The sequence below is a fragment of the Schistocerca gregaria genome, chromosome 11 (genome assembly GCF_023897955.1).
Source record: "Schistocerca gregaria isolate iqSchGreg1 chromosome 11, iqSchGreg1.2, whole genome shotgun sequence".
NCBI classification, from domain to species: Eukaryota; Metazoa; Arthropoda; class Insecta; order Orthoptera; family Acrididae; genus Schistocerca; species Schistocerca gregaria.
In genome coordinates, this window is record NC_064930.1 from 54363412 (window position 1) to 54381322 (window position 17911).

The 17911-nt window shown below is 42.6% G+C and overlaps 1 protein-coding gene across 2 annotated transcripts in view; it reads right to left on the minus strand.

Moving 5' to 3' along the window:
* The window catches only part of LOC126295181 (nuclear pore complex protein DDB_G0274915), a 132064-nt gene that overhangs the window by 51032 nt on the left and 63121 nt on the right, over positions 1-17911 (minus strand). For both annotated transcript variants that reach the window (XM_049987486.1, XM_049987487.1), the window contains exons 8-9: positions 17131-17427; positions 15143-15775 (exon numbers count right to left, since the gene is read on the minus strand). In XM_049987486.1, coding sequence (XP_049843443.1) covers positions 15143-15775; positions 17131-17427 — 930 coding nt within the window. The remainder of the gene's footprint in view (positions 1-15142; positions 15776-17130; positions 17428-17911) is intronic.

Sequence of the window (17911 nt, forward strand, 5' to 3'; positions counted from 1 at the left end):
CACAGTATGACAGATGGGCCAGCTATGCAATTGCTTTGCACCATTTTTTCATTGTCTTTTCGATACTGCCAAATCGTCACATTCGCTAAATAACACACTTCTGGGATTCCTTTCGAAGCGGGCTTTCTCCTGTGTTGCACTTTCTAAAATTCCGAGCATATTTATGAGTCACATAAGGTGGCATCTTTCATTTTATTGTAATTTTCAATTTAATACTGACTTTCATTTATACTCAGGCAAGAATGTTTATTGTCTCTCTATGGGTCCTAGCAGTGCTCAGCAAACTCTTCACAATGATGCCTGAATCACTGTCCAGATAAATGTATTCCTATGCAATAATTTTACACAAAGTAACAATCCCGTGCACGTGCCTACACTGGTATGACGACATCACAAGAGAAACATATACCGTGTGACGAACCTGCACAGACATGACAATCTGGTCTGTACTCAACCACTGCTTTTATGCATTACCAGTCTCTTAGTTATTAGCAATTCAAATTTTGTCGGCCAAAAAGGTTGGCGAGCAAATAGACATTTTCACAACAACAAAGACTTAACATTTCAGGAAGTGCTTTTAATTATGGAAACTGATGTTTATAGTAAAACAGTGAATATCAATGCACGTAGCATTCGGGTATAATCATTGTGAGATTACTTGTTTGAAACACATAGGAACTAATTTTTCTGCTTTTACTTGCAGTGTATACTTATCGTAAAATTAAAATGTTAATTAAAAAATATTGAATAATAATTTTAGATAAGAATACAATCTTTTTTATTCTTAATTATTCATTGCATGTAAATGCATGTATTAATAATTAATTAAATTTGGTACACAGATCTAAAATGTCTACTGAGAAGTGAAAAATAATATATATTAACACCTGTTTTTTTATTATGTTTTTGTTTATTGGTAATCTTTATGAATAAAATAATTCTATTTTACATTTTAAATTTCTGTATCAAATTTCAATTTTTTAAGAACACTGACATTTTCAAGTGATTTATGATTAATAATAAGTTGCTACTTTCATTAAAAGATTACTTTTCAGCTTTTGTTACTTCACGTTTCAATGTGCTAACAAGCACACAGGACTCAAATAAAAGAACAACTAAAATGCATCTACCGAGAAATGAACCAGCAACCTCACAATTAAAAGACCAGAATTACACACACAGCTATGGGTGGCCATATTAAAAAATATTGAAACTTTTTTTTTATGCTTACGGTCCTAACAGCATTCGGAAACCTGCAAAAGTCAATTTCTTTAGTGCTTTTCAGAAGTGTGTAATGCTACTTTAGGAAATTGTTGTCCAGGCATTGAGCTTCAAACCCTGTATGAGAAGAAAAAGAAAGAAGACCAGTGCTTAAGGTCTCGTCAGTTTGACACCAGTGGAAATCCTCGAGTAGGCGAGGAGTGTTCAGATGTTACATACAGGTCAGACAAGAGATCTGTTTAAAGACTACCAAAAGCCTAAATCTACATCTACACTCAGCACACCACTGTCAGGTGCAACATCCCACTGTATCAGTTGCTAGGGTGTCCTCCAGTTCCATTCACATACAGAGCACGGAAAGAACAACTGGTCAAAGGTCTCTTAGCGCGCAGTAATTATTCTAATCTTATCCTCACGGTCCCTATGTGAACGATGCGTAGGGGGTTGTAGTATATCCCTAGACTGATAATTTAAAGCCAGTTCTCGAAACTTTGTTAATAGACTTTCTTGGATAGTTCAGGTATGTCGAGTGTGCCATTTCAGTTCCTTCAGTAGCACTGTGACCCACACTCACAGATTAAATAAACCTGTGACCATTTGTGATGCCCTCCTCTGTAGAATTCAGTATGCCCTGTTAGTCCTACCTGGTACGGGCCCCATACACTCGAGCAATATTCTAGAACCAGTTGCGCGAGTGATTTGTAAGCAATCTCTTTTGTAGACCGATTGCACGTCCCTAATATTCTAGCAACTGTTATGGCGTAAACTGACTGTTACGGCGTAAACTGAAGTGTCGGCACACCGGTCGGGAGTGACAGGGAAGAGAGGGTCGTGAGAGGAAGTCAGCCGATCACACGCTGACCGGAACTCCTTCCGGGACGACAACGCGACAGCAGTGACCACTACGTGAAGAGGACGTAAGCGCCAAGACCGGCTGGCGATGCCCCATTAGCAGCTCCGAGATTAGCGCTTACGAGTGCAGCGTCAACTCTAGTCACTTCGCTTGTAATCTCTATGTAGCACAGACTCGGGATTGTCTATACTGAAGAAGACTGATTATTTTGGTTGTCGCCTTTTCCTTGCGACACCTGTGTATTTGCCAAAGTTAAGTGCTGTAATTTTCTTATTTTAATAAAACTCAAGAATACAACTAGCTCGATCGATTGTCTAGCAAACCGAGTAGGCACGCTCGCCAGATACTACGTATTTGGTGACGAGGTGTAAAAACGAATACCAAAGCGACAACCTGTCCACATTTCGCATCCAGAGCCTGGCTGTCACAATTTTGTTTCGTCGTGGGCTTTTGTGTTTTGTCAGTGCCTTAATTCTACTTGTGTCTTCTTTGCAGGGGTGTGTTAACCTGTTTTTAACAGTCTCTCTTATAGTGTTTGTTCTATTCAGAGTTTTCAGGTGGGTATTGCAGCAATTGTCTTTGCTTGTGTGCTTATTTTTATTGCTCGCATTGCCTTTTTATTGCATTTGGCTATTCCAAAATGAGGAACCCTGCTCTCACACCCTTTGCTCAGGCATCTCAGCTGCAAGCAATAGATGAAACACAGCTAACACGGATGTTTCAGTTTCAGACAGCAGATTGCATTCCTTTTCAATACCATACAACAGTTCCTCACAAACCAAACGAACGCTGCGCAGCAGGCAACAACTGTAACTCCGAGTGTCGTACCACCAATCTGCCAGTCTAACGAAAAAGAAGAGGACTGGCCAGAGTGGTTGCAACACTTTTTGTCAATGGCAGGAAGTGCAGTGTTTTGCGTCATTCAAAAAATTTTCTCTAAAGCTACTCTGAGTGAACTTTCCTACAGTCAGGTTGTAGATTCTCTGAGTAACTATTATGACCACCTGAGTGAATGTGGAGGCTAGGAACCAATTCTTTCATTGCAAGAAAAGGCCAGAATAAACTTACAGCAAGTGGGTAACAGATTTACAGGGTATGACGAGGAAATGCAAATTCAAATGTGATTGCGGTGCTTTATATTCAGGTGTTATGTTGCGTGACGCAATCGTGTACAATGTAACTGATGTCAGACTTAGAGAACAGATTTTGAAACAGTCAGATCCATCATTTCATCACGTAGTGCAAATTCTAGATCAGTACGATTCAGGTGCCACAGTGGCCAACGAATTTGAGCGTCGACCAATCTGTCGGGTCCAGTCGTGTCTCGCTCGAGACCGGCCCTGTAGGCAGCAACAGTATGAGCGTGCTGTGCCACATACACAGGTGAACAGAACAAAGTCGTGCCCTTGGTGCTATTCACGGCACAAACGCCAAGAGTGTCCGTCTAGATAAACACAGTGTTACACTTGTGGAAACAAAAGTCATGTATAATCCGTATGTTTGCAACAGAACAAATATAAGAATTCTGCCCACTCAAAAAACTCTTGTCACAATGCAGTGTATTCAAAGCCCGCTGCAGGCATCAGCAAAACTAGCAAGCAAACAGTTTCTTCTAAAGGTGGCAAAAAATAACGTAACTGGTAGAAATAGCTGGTTACTGAGAAGTTATGGTTACTGCGATAACCGTTCCTCTGATACAGGCAGTTATTTCAATAACTATCTAATGTCAACAGTGCCTCGCGCCATCTGTTGACCGAAGATCGTACTACGCTTTCCCGTCAATTCATCGGATATCTGGCTAGGAACGAAGGAGAGGGTAGACCATTTGAAGGCGTTCTATAGACCGTGGGAACAACTGTGAGACTGCGCGCCATCTGTTGATAAGAACTGTGTACTATATCGTGCGTCTTCGTTACTTTTAGCACAAACAATTAATTAAAGTTAATGTCCGAGCGGTGGCTGACAGGAGCCGCTCTACAGGCACCAACAAGTACGGTCGTTCCCTTGAGCCACCGCCTCATATGTCAGTTCAGCTTGGACGGGTAGTGTAAAGAGAGGCACCATAAGGAATTCGAGTGACTATGGAAATAACCGTCAGAGATCGGTATTTTCCTCTGGCAGTTATCGTTATTGGCTCACAGTTCTCACTCTCTGGCATTTATCGGGCTACCATTACAGGTAACCTGGAATTTGGTAACGGAATAACTGTGTGACTGTGTTCCTGACACAGTGACTCCAGTCTTAGACTCCGGTGATATTTTAGAGACGTTAGTTACTGAAACGAACAAATATTTACGTACTTCTTCGCAAACAGCCGCTGGCCAACGCAAATGACAAATAACATGTCAGAAAGTATAACATATTAGAGTTGAATATAACAATTATTATCCTCATCATTTGTCACGAGATTGTCAAAATATGTGAATATATTACAGTAACTGCTAATATTTACAGAACTGATACACTGTAAGAATAAAACACAGTTACGCACTTTTAATAAATTTATCATACACAGAATACCCGATCTTGACTGTTGCAACCAAGTGCTGTCAAAACTGAAATATAGCAGAATTTTTACCTAAGCTGATCTATCAGTCTCTGTTACGATATTCATCTACAGAGTAGGAGGAGGGGTCAATGGAAGCGTCTGATTCCACCCATCTGCTGGTGTGTGTGTGTGTGTGTGTGTGTGTGTGTGTGTGTGTGTGTGTGGAGGGGGAGGGAGGGGGGTGGGGAATATAGTTTGCAGTGCCGGAATTTGCTGGTGGTAATTAATTTTTTTTTTTTTTCCTAGCTGTGACATTTTGTGTATTTATGGAGTATTGAATGTGATTTAATTTATGTAGGGATGATTGATTTGTGGACTTTTGGGATTGTGGTTTTATTTTTCGCAGTTGTAGGTGGTGTTTTTTTGTCATCAGTAGCTGTGGTGGACCTATATAGGTCACCGGAAATGACCGATTCCCATTTTCATAATTGTATGTGTTAATGTTTTGGTATAGTCACCTGAGGTTGACCTATGTAGGTCAAGGGAACTTTCGTACTTTTAATTGTGGGTATTGGTGTTTTGGTATGGTCACCTATGGTTGACCTATATTGTTCAAGGGAAGTGTCCGATTCCTGCAGATTTTTCTTGGTGTAGCAGAATGCTGTATTTTTTTCTTTTTGTTCTTCATTTTATGTTTTGCCCCTGTCTAAAGCTAGCACGCACCTGATGGCTTATAATGGACAAGACATGCCCATTCTCAGAAAATGTATCTTGCTGCCATGTATTGCTCACATACGCAAACTGTGACTTTCACTGTGCTACTATCACGCAATGGTGAGAACATATTCGGCCTTGATTCATTCAATTTGTTTGGCTTTCAAATTCAGGAAAATGTGTTGACAGTGACTGCATTCAATGCCAAAGACAGTGTAGCTAGCTCACTGAAAGAATTCCCTGAACTTTTTTCTGAAGGTTTAGGTAAGGCTAACAATTTTGTTGCACGTATTACTATGAAATACAACGCTCAACCGAAATTTTGCAAGGCCAGAACTGTTCCCATTGCCTTACAGGACAAAGTGGCTGCTGAACTTAAAGAATCGCGAGACAGAGACCTTCAGGTTGCATTCACCTCTATATCGACTTTAAGTCCACCGTAAACCTAAATACTTACCCATTGTCACACCCAGGGGATCTCGTGGACAGATTAGATGCTTGTCGCTATTTTTCAAAAATTGGTTTGGACAACGCATACCATTAGATGAAGAATCTCCAACCCTGTGTGTTGTGAACACTCATTTGGGCTTGTTTAAATATTTGCATTTGCCTTTTGGCAGTGCTTCCGCACCCATAATTTTCCAACAGTATATGGAACAGCTGACTGCTCAAGTACAATACTGTTGGACGATATTGTCGTAGCAGGACATACACCTGAAGAACACATTGAAAATTTGCGTGCTTTGTTTCGTGTGTTATCTGATGCAGGACTGAAGTGTAGACTAGACAAGGGCAATTTTTTTAAACCAAAAATCAGGTTGCGGTATCTTGGTCATGTCATAAACAGTCAAGGTGTACATCCTTTTCAGTCACACTTGTTAGCCATACGGGACCTGCCATTTCCTCGCAATGTCTCAGAACTGCAGTCAGTCTTAGGGAAAATGAACTATTCTATTCGGTTCATACCAAATGCTACATAAATCGCAGCTCCATTTCATCGCCTTTGCATCGCAAGAATGCCACCTTTGTTTGGGCAGATGAGTGCCAAGTATATTTTCAAAAACTTAAAGATGCATTACTCAGTTATTGATGTTGGTTCACTTTGATCTTGACAAACCAGTTGTGTTGAAAGTTGACTCTTCCTCTACGGAATCAGTGATTTGGTGATAAAGACAAGCCTACTGCTTTCACATGAAAAATTGTTGTCCAAAGCTCAGTGTAACTATTCACAAACAGAGAAAGAGGCGGTGGCTATTGTGTGTGGTGTCACCAAATTCCACCACTATTTCTATGGCAGAAAATTCTACTCAGTAACAGATCATAAGCCATTGCAGTCCTGGTTTCATCCGATGAAGCCGATTCCGGTACAAACTGCCCAAAAATTGCACAGATGGGCCTTCTTGTCGTCTCAGTACCATTACGAGACTGTGTGTCATCCGACTTTTCAACACAGTAATGCGAACGCACTTTCATGTCTTCTGATTGGCCCTGTGATACAGACTTTGACACTTCAGTTGCATCTTGTTGTCACATCGATGCTCAGGGTTCTGAAATGCTTCAATCCTTTCCTCTGAACTATAAGAAAATTGCACACGTCATGGAAGCCGATTCAGATTTGCACTTTTTGCTAAAATACATTCGCACATCTTGGCCTCGCTCACTGCAGAGCATCAAGAACTATAATGCACCGATATTTTGCACATCGGCATAGCCTCACTATACAGCAAAGGTGGACAGTCACTTGTATTGATCCCCAAAGCTTTGCAACAAGAAGTGTTGCAGTTACTTCATCAAGGATACTGGGAGACTGTTTGTACGAAACTGTTAGTGTACTTGAGAGGCTACGGATACCCAAACAGAACAGATGTAACAGTGTCACGCATGTGCAGAAAATCAGTCCGCTCCACCACAATAATTCTCTGCTTGGCCTAAATCACAATTACTGTGGCAACATGTGCACACAGACTTTGCGGGACCTTTTTGGAACTCTTGTTGGTCGATTGTGGTAGACTCCTGTAGCAAGTTTCCTTTTGCTGTGCCAATCAACTCGACAATGTCACAAAGCACAATTCAAATGTTGTCCTCTTTTTTTGCCTCGCAGGTTTTCCTGAAGTCACAGTGTCAGATAATGGCTCTCAGATCACGTCAAATGAATTTGAAACATTCTGTGAATGCAATGGCATCCAGCATCTAACTAGTGCAAGGTTCCATCCACAGTCCAATGGCAAAGCAGACCGTTCTGTAAGAACTTTCACGCAGCAGATGGCCAAACTTTGCACGGCACACATCACACATCAGGGATCAAGCACTGTAACTGTTTCTCACCTCCTATCGTTCGCATCCACGAGATGGACCATTGTCGGTGGAATTGCTCCACCCTCCTCAGCATCCAGTGCTGAAGAAAGGCCATAAGTATCGCTTCGTACCACACAATATTGTGTTTTTCAGGGTTCTTCACGGCAGCAGGCGACTGGCGCGGGGCGAGATCCTTCGTTGACTCGGCGCATGCTCTTATCTCATTTCGGGCCCAGAGGGATTGCATTGCCGACATCACAATCAAACCCGCCACTGTCACGTGCACAGTGGTCCTTCTGTATCTCTTCCCACAGGTTCACAGATCCTGAGGACAGTGCGGCCACAGCAGCCACCAGAGTGGGTCGTCACGACACCGAGGGACGACCCCACGCAGACAGAGCCTTTGACTCCTCTCGTCCTACCGATGGAGCTGGACCCACCCGCGCCACAACGTGGTATGGGCCTCAGGAGGTGGATGTGTACGCTACTGGGCGTTTTCTGGAGGGACGTTTCCTCCAGAACGGAGGCCGGATGGCGCGGTACAACCGGACGTCTGACGTCCCCTGCAGCCACAACTTCCGGTCCAACAGAGCGTCCACGATCCTGTCTCCCCTCCTGTTGTTGTGTCCCGTATACAACAACAGACTGTCACTTTGTGAGGGAGGAATGTTACGGTGCAAAGTCACGTGCCCGCACGCCAGTCAGGAACGAGAGGGAAGAGAAGGCTGTGAGAAGAAATCACCCAATTGCGTGCTGACCGGACCTCTCTCCAGGATGACAATGCGACAGCAGCGGCCCCTGTGGGATGGCCCAATTCAATAGCAGCTTCAAGATTAGCGACTTCGAGAGCAGCATTAGCTCTAGTCACTTTACATGTACTGTCTATGTAGCACAGACTTAGGATTCCTTCACTGAAGAGATTGATGGATTGTTTTGTACGTCGCCCTTTGCCTGTGACACGTGTGTGTAATTGCTAAAGTTAAGTATTGCATTTTCTTATTTTAATAAAACACATTCATAAGACTTATTTGATTGATTGTCTAGTGGACTGAGTATGCAGGCTTCCTAGACACTACACCAATAAACTGAAGCCTTTTATCAACAACTGAATCTATGTGGTAATTCCAATTCATATCCCTGCAAAGGGTACAAGTTGGCCAATTCCAACAGTGACTCATTGATAGTACTCACAGGATACTGCATTTTTTTGTTCTGTGAAAAGCAAAATTTTACGTTTATGAACATTTAGAGCAAGTTCCCAATCTCTGTACCATGTTGAAATCTTACCAAGATCATACTGAATATTTATGCAGCTTCTTTCAGATAGCATTTCATTATAGATAACTGCATCATCCGCAAAAGCCTGATTTTACTACTAATATTGTCTGCAAGGTCATTAACATACAACATGAACCACAAGGGTCCCAATGCACTTCCCTGTGGCACACCCCAAGGTACTTCTACATCTGACGACGACTCTCCATCTGAGATAACGTGCTGTGATTGGCAGTAGGAAACACTGTGTAGATGGCGGGCAACCTTCTTTTCTCTACCACAACTACCAGTTAACTTCGAGATGTTAGAGTGTAAGAAATAACAATAAGAGCGGAACAGAGTTTTATGACGGTCAATACAGACAAAATGACCCCATACATTTTCTTGTCAAAAGTAGACATGTTGAGTACACTGAGGAAATGTCTCCAGACACTATCTTGTTCAAATCAGACATGTTGAGATCAGTGCTTATCGTACAATTATAAGGTTTATAGTTTAAACAGCAAGCACACAAGTATGGTTTACAAAAGTTTATTTGAAACACTCCACCATTGGTTTCTGATTTATTACAAATCTCTCTTCAGATGGCTCTTAACTTTATTCGAAACAGACTAATACCTCTTTCTAAATTATTACAAATCTACCTTAAGTTAGCTCTGAAAATGGACTTGTACCAAATCCGTAACTGGTAACGCTTTGTTTTAAGTAAACCTTTGTAAATCATATTTACGCCCGGTTGCTGTTTCGACTAAAAACCTTATAATGACCACCAGAATCGGGAGAATGTTCCATACTGCACTCAAAAATATTCTGACGTTTAGAATATTTTGGGTAACTTCGCGCTGCAAGCATGGACAGTGCTCAATGCAACCTCGACCAGTCAACTAGGAGAATGGTGTCACAGTTCAAACACTTTGCCACATCGGCACAGCATGCAACAAGTTTGCATCTTTTGTTACATAGCAGTACCACATAGCATTTTTTCTTTGTTCACTTTCTATAACAGCAGGAAGGCAGTGTGCAAGCAACAGCAATTTTTATAGTCAGTTGTGCGGATAGAATTACTTATTTTTGGATGAAGTGCGCCTGTGAGTTCTGAACGTGACCACTTATTACGAGTCAAAATACTTGAACTGGCCCATTCACATTCACTTGCCTGAAACAGATACTCAAGGAGAATGACCAAAAACATGTGCCATTGGAGAGCTTTACTACACCCAGTTCAGTTGCAGATACAGCTGCATTCAAAATATGTGAATGCCATATGCAAATAAAGTTTTTCCAAACACCGTGCGTTGTAAAATCTGTTACTATAATTAGTTTTACCTACAGACTGATTAATTCCCCTTACGATGTTATCCGCGAAGAGCAGGTTATGAGGGAAGTACGGAAAGTTACACACAATAATTTTATTACCAAAGATTTTAATAGGTAATTTATTTAAAAAATCACAAATGAAGTTACAACTTTTAGCTACTTTTCTACATAGTCACCAATGTTCTCAACACATTTCTCTCAGTGCTCTACCAGTTTTGATATGTCCTGTTCCTTAAGTCTGCTCGGTTGGAGTATAGCCATCTGCGGACTACTACTTTCACTTCTGCACATTTCACCCCTACATCTGTCGCAAAGCATTGGCTGGCCAAGATTTTCTTTGCGAGATCAAACAGATGAAAGTCCGGCAGTGTGAGATCCGGACTGCAGGGCAGATGCTGGATCTCCTACCCAAATTTCCCTATTTTCTCACAAATACAAGAAGCAACATGGGGAGAGCACTGTCCCAAAGCAATTTGACACCGTCAGTATTAATGTTGTGGCGTTTGTCACAAAGGGCATCATGCAAATTAACCAAAGATTTAGTGTAGGCTGCAGCATTCACAGTCGTCGCGTGTTCAGCAAAGTCCACCAGTAACAAACCTTTGATACCCTGTAACAGTGTCACAAGCACTTTCCTACCAGACTGAGTCACTTTGAACTTTTTTCTTAATGTGGAAGCAGCATGTTCCCACTCCACAGACACCTGCTCATTTTGAGGCATGTAGTGACAATTCCTTTCAAAAAGTCACGCCCTTCTATGGCATAATGCGTTAAGTGATACGAGCTCATCATCATGTGCTGGCCCTCGTGTTCATCCATCAGATTCTTAGCGAGCACTAACTTAACGAAATTTCAATGTGCTACGAACAATATCTTACACCACACTGTAGAAAATACTGAACTCCTGTGATAAGGTTCACAGTTGTCCAAACCAGCTATTCAAAATTGCTCCCTCAATGGCTCCGACATTCTACAGGGTTGCAGATGTTACTGGCTGGAGGTTCACACAGCCCTCTTTGGAAAAATGCACACCATCTGCAGGCATTGCAATAGTCCATAGTCATACCCATACATGCCGTGCACGTCCCTGTGTTGACGACACTAACACACTGTACTATGTTTGTTCTGCAATTCAGGTTTCTCTCGCAAGAGCTGCCCGTGAAAACAAAATACCCATTACAGTGCAAACTTCGAACTACATAGTTGTGAAATTTCAACATTCCCACTGTAGTACCAGGAGAGAAAAAAATTAATGTGCGTTACTTTTTGACCCAACCTCTGATTATAATTATGATGAGGATGTGATGATATGAGCATCAATCGGAAGAACAATGGAATACCAGGCACAGGGTACTTTTCTCATCAGCCCTCGAGCGAGCGCGACAATATTTGTAACACGAATGGGTGTGCAGTGCACTTTATACGCATCTAAAGAATAGCTGTCTTCGTGTTACCAAAGTAAAAATGAATGAGCAAAACTACAGTTTAATCTTATTTTAATTAAAAAATAACATGAACTTTCATTATTATCTTCCATTTTTTACCTACAGATCACAATATCAGACCTGGACAAAGAAAGATCCGGGAAGTATAAAAGTAGCAGAGGTGCGCTTTCTACGAGGGATTCCAGGCAAGATTAGAAAGGACAGAATATGAAATGAAACAATACAAAACACACTTTCAATCCCCTAAAAGAAACAATGGAGAGGAACGGCCTCGAATGGTCTGATCACATTACGCAGGAATAGGAAAAAAAGACTATAAAGAAGGGCTCTGGAATGGACAGAAACTGAAAGACCTACTGGAAGATCACAAACAAAATGGAGAGCAGGTGAAGGATCACATGAATCGAAGGGGGCAACAATGGAGGAAATGCTGAGTGATAGGCTGTGAGAGAAAGAGAAAACTGGAAGAGGCTTTGTGAATTAGCTGCACTAGCAAAACCAGTTAATTTTAGAATAAATATAGTACATCACAGAATACTAGTCGCGCACACGTGCCACACACCCCCCCCCCCCCCCCCCCTCACACACAAAGTATTCAGCTTGCAAAATGTAGCTGTGTGTGTGTGTGTGTGTGTGTGTGTGTGTGTGTGTGTGTGTGTGTGTGTGTGTGTGGGTGGGTGCGCGTGAGAGAGAGAGAGAGAGAGAGAGATATATATATATATGTGGGTACAGCACACATTTTCTAGTTTGAAAAAACATCTGTCCACAACACACTGCTTTTCGTATTCCGTCAGTTGTTACCTAACCCCTAAATTATTTACATTCGTCAGAGCTTGTTACTACCACTTACAATGGTGGTTTGATAAGTCTGGTAAATTTCCACCCAACAATGCAACATTTTTGTTCTGCCTACACCATTGCTTAACTCGATTACTCGGAGGATCACATAAAGAATTTCAACATTGTACACTGTCCGATTCATTGTTGACAGTTTTCTGAATTGGTCAGTGTGTTGACTGTGACTGAAAATGGAGAAAGCAGAGTTTTCTGTCATAATTAAACATTTTCATCTGAAGTGTTGGACTGGCGCACAAATCTAAACAGAACTTGATGAAATTCTGGCAGACACTACACAATCACGGAAGACCATTTATTTTTCGATTAATGAATTTAAAAATCATCAGACAAACACCGAAGATGAACTGGACTCCAGTCTTCCAACTGAGGTCACTACAAAGGATAGCATTGACAAAATCCCAGTAATGTAAGATCGCCAAATTACAATTCGTGAGATTGCCGAGTTTGTAGTCATCTCAAATGAGCGAATATGTAACATCCGGCATGCAGAATGGCTACTGTCATGTCACAACACTTAGGCCTGTCCCACCCCTCATTAAATCGACCAAGACTTATACGAAAAATTGTAAGAACAGTTGGTATTATTATGTTCTTTAAGATTGTTTTTTGGGTTTTCAGAAATACTGTGGGAAGAAAGTTTATTTAAGTTGCAGATAACGTGGAAGACGTTGCCCGACGTTCACCACGAAAGTTCGACGTAGGGCCAAGTGGGCGAGCAATAAAAGAAATGCTGCCAACTACCACAAGCCACAGAACAGCCCGAGCCGTGAGGGCGTCGAGCTTCCTAGGTCGTTGTTGGACAATGTTAAAGGAAGAGATATTCTGCTTTCTCTTTGTAAACAGATCAATCGAGTCTCGAAAAGTTCACGTAAAATGTATAGGCGGGTGACACATTAGGTGGGACCCGATAGCTGTAATACTTCCCCAGTTATTAAAAAGGTGTTAAACAGCAAAATCAGTAGTTCATGATTTATATAGATAAAAAAGTAGTAAAGATATAGGAAAGGAAGAGTGCAAGGAGTGATTCTATAGATTATCTGGCAAAAGACATAACCATAATTTGATCCTGTTACACTTCACAGATAATTTGAAACGTGTCGGCCAAAAAAGACAAATCCAAGTACGCAAAAAAGTGCTCTTTCATCAGAATAATGCTTTCAATTGGTTCCCCATCCACCCTGTTCATCAGGCAGAGCCCTCATCTGACTTCGTCCTGTTTCGTAGCTTGAGAAACTTTGGCTTGCAGGGAAGAAATTGTTAAAAAATGAGGAAGAGATTGTTGCAGTCAACGAGTATTTTGCAGAGTCTGACAGAACCTAGTTTTCTGAAATGACCAAAAGTTGGAGGATTACTGGACGAAGTGTATATCCCTCAAAGGATCCTGTCAAAAAGTAAGGGGAGTTATTTATGAAATTAACATATTCCCCTCCCCCTCCCCTTGCTTTTGCTTTTTTTACTAGACTTATCAAACCACCCTCGTTCATATTGAAGTACTTTGTTGAAAAAGGAAATACTATGAGGATACTTCCCTTTTGATGACATATTTGCCACTAGCTGTGGCTACAAAATGAATAACTGAATTACACTGTCAATATTATCAGAAGGATAGATTGCTACTCACCATATAGTGGAAATGCCAATTCACAGACAGGCAGAACAAAAAGACTGTCAAATAAGTAAGCTTTTGGCCAAAAAGCCTTCTTCCAAACAAGAAAACACTGTACTCGTGTACACACAAACCATTTTCTGTGGGTGCTTTGGCCAGCCAGAGACATTGGCCGAAAGCTTGCTTGTTTAGCAACGTTTTGTTGTGCCTGTCTGTGACTCAACATTTTCTCTGTATAGTGAGTAGCAATCTACCCTTTTGATAATACGGTCAACCTGGAATTTCCGTTGTTTGAATTAAAGTGTCAACTTCCAAAAATGAAATGCTATCAGATCCTGAGGTGGAAGACTGTCAAACAACCTATTAATATTTTAATTCTTTTCTCAACTTTGTATCTTAACGTTTCAATAAGAACTAGGCATTGTGAACAAAAAGATTAGTCACCCCAGTTATCACACCAGTGCCTATAGCACCGATGATAATTTGGTCAGGAACAGAGTTCCCCAAGTTTCTTCAGGTTTGCATATCCAGCTGAAATCACTCACTGACCATCATATCACGGAGAGCCAGAAATTGTGGCAATCCTTATTGCTAAATTTCACCCACTGTTAAAAACAGCACAAAATATTTTCTACAGAGCTAAGAGCAGGTAATTTAGGAGGCCAACTGAGGTGTGATAGGGGGCATCGGTGTTCGTCAAACCGGGAACGTATACGTGTGGCACTGTGAACGTGTTGGTCGTGATCTCGGATGACGGGGTGTCTGCAGAGTACTTAGTGAGAAGACATAGAAAAAAAGGTCCACACTCCAATACGTAATAATTATTTCTTAAAAACATAGCTTACACATTCCCATAATAAACACATGATTTCAATGCATGATGATGAAAGAACTTTCTGAGCTGTGTCCCCAGTAATAAATAGATGTGTAAGTATCTGGTAATGGTTATGCCACAAAATTATATACCAGCAAACTGAGTACGGTTTAATGGAATACAAATCAGAGATGTCGAATACTGAGGCTGACAGCCTAACTGACAATGAAAGGAGACTAATAGCAGTGTACTATACCTGGTGCAAACTGGAAACCTCCCGGTTTTGCTGTGGCCACAGCAGATGTCGCATTCTGCCCAAATTGGAAGGCTCCCTTTGCCGGCGAAGTCGCGGACGCGGCAGTCGAGGCAGGTAGCGTGAAACTGAAACCTCCGGCACTCGATGTCGTCGTCGTCACCGATCCGCCTCCGAACCGGAACTCGCCGGCAGACTGCGATGCAGGTACGCTGGTGACGGTCACCGGCGTGGCAGATACTGTCGCCACTGTCGACATTTTCGGAGATCCGAACGAGAAAGCCGTAGATGTGGCAGTACTCATGTGCACCTGGGGCTGCGAAGCGGCGTCTCCAGGAGCAGCTCGAGCTCCCGTCGGCGTCCCACCCGCTTCGGGGGTCCCGGTCGTCGGCCGAGTCTCTGGCGCCGACTGGGAAAGACTCCCGGAGGTCGTCGTCACCGTCGCACCGGACGGTGCCATCGGAGTGGAGGCCGCGACCGGTCGTGCCGTAAACGGCGATACCGATGCTGCCGCCACCGTCGGATTGCTGGAGCTACTGTCACAGCCTACGGAGGAGGCAGGCAAGTGGCCAGCACTCACAGTGAAGGGGCTGGGGCTCCTCCCCGATGGCGCGGCAGATGACGACATGACCGAGCCTGTAAAACAGTGTGACTTATTAACTTGCCGAATGTAGTCGTAGCAACGGTGTCTCGTGTAGAACATTGTCACACATTTTTTGCTGTGGCTACGCCGGTGACGGTCACCGGCATGGCAGATACTGGACATTATCAGTGTTTTTGCTTTCTTGTTGCAGTGTTCAGTTCAAAGACTCATTCCATACAGCTCTTCATGGTAGTCTACCCTATGCAAAATACTGCAGCCTATATCTACTTGGGCCTGCTTAATGTAGTCATTCGACAATGTGAAATGGTGCAAGATGTTCGAAACTCTGACAAAAATAGGGGTGAGCTATAGGGACAGATGGGTAATACACAATGTGCACAACTGCTGAGAGGGAATACTAACGGCGAACAACCGAGAATGAAGTGCCCGGATTTAAATGAGTAAGACAGGGATGTAGTCTTCCGCCCCTACTGTTCAATTTGTACATCAAAGGAGCAATGAAGGAAATAAAAGAAATGTTTAAGAGCGGAATTAAAATTCAAGATGAAAGGAATCAACTATACGATTCACTTATGACATCGCTATCCTCGGTGAAAGTGAAGAAGTTACAGGATCTGCTGAATGGAACGAACAGTCTAATGAGTACAGAATATGAACTGAGAGTAAATCGAAAAAAGACAAAAGTAATGAGAAGTGTCAGAAATGAGAACAGCAAGAATCTTAACATCGAAACTGATGGTCACAAAGTAGATGATGTGAAGGAATTCTACTACTTAGGCAGCAAAATAACCACTGACGGACACAGCAAGGATGACATCAAAAGCAGACTAGCACTGGCGAAAAGGGCATTCCTGGCCAAAAGAAGTCTATTAGTATCAAACATAGGCCTTAATTTAAGTAATAAATTTCTGAGAATGTACGTTTGGAGTACAGCACTGTATAGTAGTGAAAATGGACTGTGGGAAAACCAGAACAGAAGAGAATCAAAGCATTTGAGATGTGGTGCTACAGACGATTGTTAAAAATTAGGTGTACCGATAAGGTACGGAACGAGGTGGTTCTGCGCACAATCGGAAAAGAAAGCAATTTACGGATACGTTTGACAAGGCGAAGGGATAAGATGATAGGACATCTGTTGAGACATCAGGGAATGATTTCTATGGTGCTAGAGGTAGCTGTAGAGGGCAAAACCTATGCAGGAAGACATGAGATTAGAATCCATCAGGCAAATAACTGATGACGTACGTTGCAAGTGGTACTCCGAGACAACTAACTTTATTATCATCTCTAGTCAAGTCTTTCTGAGAAAGAAGGGTACCAGGATTAACCGTAACTGATCGAAAGCAGAATATGGTAGTGGTGATAGCAGAACGTAGCCGTAACCTACCTGCGGGTGACGACTTCAACGTGAAGGCCTGCGCCTTCTGCGTGTTGCGGCTCACGGTGGGCGGCGTGTTGGTCGTGCCCGTCCCTGTCATTCCGCCCTGCCCGGGAGAGTCCGGAGAGGAGGCAGTGGTGGGAGTGCCGACACAAGGTGCCTGTTGCGACTCCGTGACGGGCGCCGTGTCTGCGCGTGCCAGCTCTCCCGGCTTTTGGGCATCTGCGAAGCTCACGTGTTTCTGTCGCCGGGAAGTTGGCGGGGATGCCGCAGGCTGCATGCGGTCCCCATCACGGAACGGCGATTCTGCAAAATGTTCGACTTGTCGTGGACAGGCAGGACACGAGATCTGTCCCAAAGGTGACATGACACTTCCTACCGTTACTAATATCTTGAAATGATTTCAAACACAATGAGGAACCTCCTCGATGCCACCCAGCAGCGATTCCAAAAACATCGATCATGTGAAATCCAACTCTCACTTTTCTCACGTGACATACCAAAAGCTTTGTATCCGGGCAGCCTGGCAGAGACAGTATTCCTCAATTTCCGAAAAGCACCTGACTCAGTACCACTTCTACGTTTCTATGTTTATTCGATCACACGGAATATCGAGTGAAATGTGAGACTGGACGGAGGACTTTTTGACAGTGAGGACACAGCATACCATCTGTGACAGAGGACTATTGCCAGATGCAGAAGTAACTGTGGTTGTACCCCATGGAAGTGTGTTGGGACCCTTTCTCTCTGTGTTGTATATTAATGACCTTGCAGACAATATTAATAGTAA